This window comes from Lolium perenne, chromosome 6 (genome assembly GCF_019359855.2).
Source record: "Lolium perenne isolate Kyuss_39 chromosome 6, Kyuss_2.0, whole genome shotgun sequence".
Lineage (NCBI taxonomy): Eukaryota > Viridiplantae > Streptophyta > Magnoliopsida > Poales > Poaceae > Lolium > Lolium perenne.
In genome coordinates, this window is record NC_067249.2 from 56067153 (window position 1) to 56075650 (window position 8498).

The 8498-nt window shown below is 48.2% G+C and overlaps 1 protein-coding gene across 1 annotated transcript; it reads left to right on the top strand.

Annotated features, from left to right (window-relative positions):
• Nucleotides 1-1874: 1874 nt before the first annotated feature.
• Nucleotides 1875-7195, top strand: LOC127308048 (4-coumarate--CoA ligase 3). The gene is made up of 6 exons (XM_051338813.2): nt 1875-2670; nt 3203-3556; nt 3650-3848; nt 5779-5992; nt 6566-6668; nt 6872-7195. Exons 1-6 carry the CDS (start codon nt 2008-2010, stop codon nt 7010-7012), a joined length of 1674 nt encoding a protein of 557 aa, XP_051194773.1. The 5' UTR covers nt 1875-2007; the 3' UTR covers nt 7013-7195.
• The last annotated feature ends 1303 nt before the right edge of the window (nt 7196-8498 follow it).

The following is an 8498-nucleotide window of genomic DNA, read 5'->3' on the forward strand; positions in this document are numbered from 1 at the left end:
TGCCATCGAGAGAATGGAATTCCATTATTACAGAAAAAAGTATGAGCCAAGTACTGAGTACTAGTAGAAATGCATACACTTGAATATTATTCTAGCAGCTTAACTAGGCACGTATGCAATAGAGGAGTAAGTATTTTTTGCGTTGGATCAACTAGATCGGCGAGATAGGGCAATATAACTCGAAAACATCATATGTAGCCCGGGCTACATGTAGCCCGGTTTCATTTTTCTTGATTCAAACTTTGAAACTTTTAATTTTGAAGTTTCAGAAATTTTTGAAAAACAATATGTAGACATACAGAATGTAAACTTTTAATATTTTCATATTGAAATATATTATATTTTGCTCTCAGTAAAAATAACCAGATCGCACAAAATGACAAAATCTAGAGTTGAGTGTACTATTCAGTACTGTTCACCAATAGTGAAATCAAGATTTGTTATTTTTTCTGAGCCCAAAATACAACATATTTGAATCTGAAATTTTACACACTCGTAGAGTACAATATTATCTACATCACATTATTTTTTTCAAAAATAATTTACATGTTTCAATTAAAATTTTCGTAGGTCCAAAAAATGGCCTACATGTAGCCTGGGCTACAAAAGTACATTCTCAATATAACTTCGTTATTTTTGCTGTTGTGGTTGGTTTGAGGCTGCTTTCACGTGTACCACGCGATCAGTGCCATTGTCCTCCATGGCTCCATGCGGACCAGGATTGTGTAAGTGGGCACATGCTATCCGTTTTTATTTACTTCATGTTTTGAGTTAAAGTTAAATTTTGTAAAATTCAACAAAAAAAATAGGAAAACGATTATCAATAATTTGATACACGCAATAACAGATACCAAGGTATGGAAATATACTTTACAACGATCTTCATAGTACGACGGATCGATTTTAAATTGTAGATGTTAAAAAAATTCTAATTGTATTTAGTTCAAGCATACACAGTTTAACTTAACCGAATCTAGAAAGCGAAGTAATTGTGAAGGGAGGAAGCACAGACTAGTACAACACGTACCAACTTAGCTCATATGAAAAGGTTTGTTGTTGGCCAGGCAAAACTATGGAACTTTGTTCCTTTCCAAAAATGGCACCTTTTTCACGTACACATTTGAGTTTCCTTGGTCGAAGACTAAGTAAGACATGGTTCTCAAATGGATCAATCACCGTAGACCAAAAAATCAACAAATTTGACCCCAAAAATACCAGGAAGTCTCGCATAAAAGTTGTACCAACCTCAGCCATTTCCGCCTCCTCCTTCACCGGATATGGAGTACAGCCCTGCCGCAGGTGACACATGTATCTGAGCAGGGTTGGGCATGAATTGGGGGACATATATGGAACAACCACCGTAGACCACAAAATCAACAAACTTGACCCCAAAAATACCAGGAAATTGAACCTTAAAATTGTACCAAACTCTGGTATTTCTGTCTCCCTCACCAGAGATGGTGTACTGCAAAACCCAGCCTTCCAGATGGTTACACATGTTTAATTTTCGAAAGAATGAAAGGTGACACATGTATCTGAATCAGGTTTGGGCATGAGTTTTTGCAGACTGAGAAGCAACCATCGTCACCAACCCCGGCGCACGAACGAGCGGCCAATGCGATCAAGGGAGGATTCCGTCGAACGGCTGGCCAAGCCCATCGAGCTGCACGCCGATCATCATCATGGAGTAGAGTAGGTAAACGACGTCGACGTGGCACCCCTGCCCCAGTCAACGAACCCCAGCCACTCTCTCGCCGTCTCACCAACCCTCCCACTCTCACTGCCATGCCGGCCCCACGCGTCATCCTCCCTGGCCCCACTCACCAACTCCCCGACTCCTTCCCCCGTATATTACACCCGCCATCTTCCCTTCCTCCATTCTTCTTCAGGAGATCAAGCAAGCCATCTCCCACGACTAATTTAGAAGAAGATTTACTTAGTCTCTGCTTCTCGCTCGATCGCCGGCCGGTGAGGTAGCTAGCTAGCTACTCGTACTAGACCATTACCATGGGTTCCGTGCCGGAGGAGTCAGTGGTGGCGGTGGCACCGGCGGAGACGGTGTTCCGGTCGAAGCTCCCCGACATCGAGATCAACAACGAGCAGACGCTGCAGAGCTACTGCTTCGAGAAGATGGCCGAGGTCGCGTCCCGCCCCTGCATCATCGACGGCCAGACGGGCGCCTCCTATACCTACACGGAGGTCGACTCCCTGACCCGTCGCGCCGCGGCGGGGCTGCGCCGCATGGGCGTGGGGAAGGGCGACGTGGTGATGAACCTGCTGCGCAACTGCCCGGAGTTCGCCTTCTCCTTCCTGGGCGCGGCCAGGCTGGGCGCCGCCACCACCACCGCCAACCCGTTCTACACCCCGCACGAGATCCACCGCCAGGCGGAGGCGGCGGGCGCCAAGCTGATCGTCACCGAGGCCTGCGCCGTGGAGAAGGTGCTGGAGTTCGCGGCCGGGAAGGGACTGCCCGTGGTCACCGTCGACGGGAAGCGCGACGGGTGCGTGGACTTCGCGGAGCTGATCGCCGGCGAGGAGCTGCCCGAGGCGGACGAGGCCGGGATCCTCCCCGACGACGTGGTGGCGCTGCCCTACTCCTCCGGCACCACCGGGCTCCCCAAGGGCGTCATGCTCACCCACCGCAGCCTCGTCACCAGCGTCGCCCAGCTGGTACGTTCGCCCGCCCGCCCCCATTCCGATGATCCGATCGGATCCTCTGCTCCTCTCAGCTCTGCTTCCATTCCGTTTCGGGGTCAACGCCTCAGCCAGCCTGGTACTACATTTCTATACTGCTACTGTACCTGTCGGTGCCGAGCCAGCTGCTGAGCTGAGCTGCAGCAGAGGATGACATGTGGGTCCACGTTCTACGCGTCTACCCGTCGGACACGCCAAGCTAGGATTATTATTCTCCCACTCTTGTCTTGCGTTTCTCGAAGCATTTGGTCAGAGCTCTGGGTGCGAAGCAAGTAGGCCAGCAGGCTCATAAATAAATTATTTCTGGTCATATTCTTGGCATCTCGTGCTCCATGCGTAGGTTCCACGGCTCGCAGCGCGTTGGACGGGCCCACGGAACCAGGTCCCTTCCCTGGGTCCGATCGATACGCCAAGATTCGTGCTCGGCGGGCGATGCTTTTGGCGCCAACGCGTAGCATTTTCAAAAAATAAAATCCACTCTAACAGTAGCCACTCTGAACATTTTCAGGTCGACGGTGAGAACCCGAACGTGTGCTTCAACAAGGACGACGCGCTGCTGTGCCTGCTGCCGCTGTTCCACATCTACTCGCTGCACACGGTGCTGCTGGCGGGGCTCCGCGTCGGCGCCGCCATCGTCATCATGCGCAAGTTCGACGTCGGCGCGCTGGTGGACCTCGTCCGCGCGCACCGCATCACCATCGCGCCATTCGTGCCGCCCATCGTCGTGGAGATCGCCAAGAGCGACCGCGTCGGCGCCGACGACCTCGCATCCATCCGCATGGTGCTCTCCGGCGCGGCCCCCATGGGCAAGGACCTCCAGGACGCCTTCATGGCCAAGATCCCCAACGCCGTGCTCGGACAGGTCCGCCGATCGCGCGCGCAATGCCGGTGTACACGAGCTTGGTAATCAATGACATTGACTGACGATGAGCTGTGTTTGTTTCGATTTCATCAGGGGTACGGGATGACCGAGGCTGGGCCGGTGCTGGCCATGTGCCTGGCCTTCGCCAAGGAGCCCTTCAAGGTCAAGTCCGGGTCGTGCGGCACCGTGGTGCGCAACGCCGAGCTCAAGGTCGTCGACCCCGACACCGGCGCATCCCTCGGCCGGAACCAGCCCGGCGAGATCTGCGTCCGCGGGAAGCAGATCATGATAGGTACGCACCACACCTGACACCCCTGCAATGCAAACAAACCCCTGCATCTCGATCGGATGGTCTCTCTCGGTAGTCTCGTTCCTGTCGTGGCGTTAACCTCTACTTGGTGCTTTGCGTTGGCACATCGCATTTTGCCTTGAGGAAAGAAAAGTCGCGCATATAGCTACCGGTCGATCGGCGAGCGATGTGGACAAACCTTCCTAGTGTTTGGGCATGTAGCAGACTAACTTGTGCGATCAGGACGAACGACGGCCACCAACAAGTTTGTCGTCCAACGCGACGTCGCTTCTCGACGGGGACTCGGATGAGCACAACCCCATTTGGTCCGGTAGTTCTGAAAGAGAAAACATTATCCCATTTTACCCGAATTTTCCTGGCAACTTCAAATTAAACTCCCTTTCATGCATTGCAAACACACAATAAAAGGATGTGAAATCGATGTGTAGTTAGGCCACTTTTAGGTGGTTGGAGACTTGGTGAGAAGAAAGTTGATTGATTGATTAGTTAGTGGTCTGGTCCATTCCTAATGATAGTTCATCGACCGGGAGAGAATTTCCCGTCCACTCCACTCCACGTTTCCGTGCTAGCAGCCTCAGGCGCGTGGTTGTTGGCACGGCGCAAAGACTACAACCTGTAGAATACTGTCAGCGAATAAATAAACAGCGACGCACGTTGCTAACAACCTGAAAATCATACATCCACGTTCCCAGCTTGTCCGCCTGCACACATCTCACCGGTCACCATGGCAAGGTTCCAGAATCCAAGTTGCACATGAACAAAAGATCCAACGACCTCACACATGCGCAAGTAGCTAGGTAAATACTAGAGCCAAAATTTGGTGAAGGAACAGAAGGAAGTATAGTATTTAGGTATTGGCAGGCTGTGAGCATATCGATGGCAGTAGTGGAAGCACCAACAGCTGAGACTGCACAAGCATGTTGGAGGAACCGGTCACTAACATTAGTTTATATCCAGTTGACAGAAGTAGTAGTATCTCATTTGTCCATACACTCCGTGCAGTGCTCAACCCAGAATACGAATTGTATTATACAATACCCTGCCAGGCATTGGACAGCGGAGGGAGAAAGCAATGAAGCCTCTGAAGTAGTAGTGTCAGGGAGTTTGTTAGGTGTACTGAAAACTTAGAACGAATCGTCGTCGGTTGGTGTGTACTTGGCGTGAGAAGTGGAGATCACGTCAGATGGTTGCTGTAGCTACAGCCAGAGAGGCCGTGCCGTCGTGGTCAAGGTGCTACTCACGACAACGATTCCTATGCATCTTCCTATGCATCTATCTGTATCACAACCACTAATGAACCAAACTGTACCAAATAAAACCAAACCAGCGACCAAATGCAATGGGTGACCAACTCCACTCCAGCCAGCAGAAGAATCGAGTTGGTGTCACGAGTCAATTCTAACATTTCTCGTGAAAGGGCCCTGCCCTATCAACTCTTTGGATGATCCTCCCAAGAATCTCGGGTTCATTCATCCCATGTGAGGTGTTCACTTTCAGACAGTTTGTATTGTATCCATGCTGCAGCAACAGCAAACGAGAACTGCCACATGTGGTTCAGTAAGTTTCTTTAGCTTACCTGAAGCCATCGTCTGAATGCGCTTGAATGATGGTCGGCAGTCGGCACCGCCCACCTGCGACCGATGTGTACCTCTGCAGATGTAGTTTGGGGGTCAGGTTCCAATAACTGAATGCTGTCATAGTGTCATGTGCAAACTGCACTTCAGTTATGGTGGCTGTTTCTGAATGTCTGTCTCCTAGTCTCCTTGGTATCCCATGTGAATGCTGAATGATTCGGAGGAAATCTCCCGTACTACCAAATAAGATCATTGTTTTAATGGGTACTAGAATTTTGTGACGATGGCGATGGTTTCTCTGAACTAACCGTCATCGCTTCGGGGAATGAATCACGCAGGTTACCTGAACGACCCAGAGTCTACCAAGAACACCATCGACAAGGACGGCTGGCTGCACACCGGAGATATCGGCTTGGTGGACGACGACGACGAGATCTTCATCGTCGACAGGCTCAAGGAGATCATCAAGTACAAGGGCTTCCAGGTGGCGCCGGCGGAGCTCGAGGCCCTCCTCCTCACGAACCCGGAGGTCAAGGACGCCGCCGTCGTAGGGTAAGCCACATACTACATTTCTCTTCCCTTTTTTGTGGCTACAACTGTAGTGTCGTGTTTCCCGGAAAGTACCATGTGCACATGAGCACAAGTGCTCCTTGGACTTTTGGATTTTGAAAATTTTCAAAACCTCACTCTTTTATGTTTTCAAAAATTATGGCATTAAATATGTAGATAGATTTAGACATGAGGAGTGTAGTCAAAAAAGTCCCATTAAAAAATACTTTGTATTTTGGAAAATACAAAAAAAAAAAATTTCTGACTATAAATAGTAGTACAATAGTACGTATATTTTGTCAGTGTACTGTCAGAAATTTGTCTTTTTTGCATCTCCAAAAATATAACGTATTTTTTTACGAGACTTTTTTGATTCCAATCCTCGTATACACATCTATCTACATATTTAATGTCATAATTCTTGAAAGCAGAGAAATATGAGAATCTGAAATTTTCAAAAATCCAAAAGTGAAGGAGCACTGACTCCCGTGTGCACAAAATCCTTGTCCCGTGTTTCCTCTTTTTTTCAGCTGAAAGAAAGAATGCTCATTTTCCTCCTGGTTATTTCCCTTTCAGGGTGAAGGATGATCTCTGCGGCGAAGTCCCGGTCGCCTTCATTAAGAGGATCGAAGGATCTGAGATCACCGAGAACGAGATCAAGCAATTCGTCTCAAAGGAGGTAAATTAATGCTCAAGTTTCAACACAGCTCTCACGCATAACAACTGCTGTTGTACAGAAAGTTCAGAACAACTGGTTTACCACTATGTGATAAGTAGTCAGTTAGTGCTAATCATGTTCAGCCAGTCAATTATTTGCATTTGTTCACGAGCGATTGCAGAGCTCATGTGTCACGTCTAAGATATTCGATGATGCAACTGCAGGTTGTTTTCTACAAGAGGATCAACAAGGTCTACTTCACCGACTCCATTCCCAAGAACCCTTCCGGCAAGATCCTAAGGAAGGACTTGAGAGCCAGGCTCGCCGCTGGCATCCCCACCGAAGTTGCCGCGCCGAGAAGCTAAGGGCCGCTTCTCAGGAACGCAATCACCCATGGTGCTGTTTAGGTGCTGTTATAGACCACACCAAATGGGGAAAGAAACTACGGGAGGGGATCATATTATTCTTGCAGGAGATATCAGTTTGTTGATTCGCCCTGCTTGTGTAATGTTGATAAAATGAAATGATATAATAGATGTGTTGTTTTATTTTTTGACCATGTAAGAACAAGGCTGTTTTATACACTACTTATTTTTTGAAACGGTGCAAAATAGTTCGCATTTCATTTATTAAGAGAGTAAAAGTTGCAGCTTAATTAACAGAAAATCAGGGAAAATAGTTTATCGATAACCACACAGGCCATCATGGAACATGACACGTCAAAGGGCATCGACTGACCTGGCTACCAATCTCGAGTTCTCAACTCCACACACACTTCCAATAGAGGAGCATCTATCAAGGCTAGCTACAAGTGTCATCATCGTTACCCATCGTTATCGATCGAACAAGTGGTCCTCAAGAATAGTTGCTCTCATGGCAAATAGTGGGCCATTCATGTCAAGGACAATTTCACGGCAAGTGGGGCGTGAAATATGCAAGAGTCTTGTGAAGACCGATATACCCGGCAAACGAACACCCTTCACACGTCAAGGCCCCCTGTTCCTCTGAATCAAAACAAACGATGAGGCGTGGAAAGCCCATCGGACACACCGCAAAAGCGGACTACCAAAACCCACATCATGCATCCAACTCTGCTCGATACCAAACAAATATCTACACAAAAGGAATTGGGGAAACCACCACCCCGGGTCCATGTTGGTGGTCCCTCCGGTTGGTTCCAGCTCCACAAATGAGCCCCCCTCTGAGGTTTTAGCTGCACAAACAATGTCCCCATGAGGGACACGACACTGACTGTTGTCATCACTCGTTTTGGTAATATGGAAGGGTCTGATATACCTAGTACTGGCGATACCGATGCTCCTCGGGAAACTGCTGCATCAACATTCAGCTTAATGAAACTAGCGGGATGAGCAAGCTAGACTACACTTGCTAGTGTAACATTTCATACTGACCGCATTGGCTTGACTTTATATGCGATATTTAGCTCCATGAGACGAAAATCGAGAGAGATCTACAAAATCTTCTCGTGTATTGTCTTTCGCCTAGCACCCGACAGTGCCCACAACCTCACAACAACCTTAGTGAATTGCTCCTGTGAGAGATATATTTTAGCTAAGATAAAACAACCATCTGATTTCTTTTAAATCACATGCCACATCAGTATTTTTTTTTTGAGAAGACTCCACCCTTTATTAACTTAGTTCACAGAATTACAAACACCATCAGGTGGATTCAGAAACCAAACATGCCGACCAACAGCAGAGGAAACACTACCTCTAGCTAGATTGTGGGCATCCTTATTCGAAGATCTACACTCAAACACAAATTCTACCGACTGGAAAGACTTCCCAGACTCTACAACCTCATGAACAATCTGTCCATACGATACAA

Coding starts and splice junctions, on each gene's coding strand:
- LOC127308048 (XM_051338813.2), top strand. CDS start 2,008: ATGGGTTCCGTGCCGGAGGAGTCAGTGGTGGCGGTGGCACCGGCGGAG. Junction 3,849..5,778: donor CGGGAAGCAGATCATGATAG/GTACGCACCACA, acceptor TGAATCACGCAG/GTTACCTGAACGACCCAGAG. Junction 6,669..6,871: donor AGCAATTCGTCTCAAAGGAG/GTAAATTAATGC, acceptor ATGCAACTGCAG/GTTGTTTTCTACAAGAGGAT.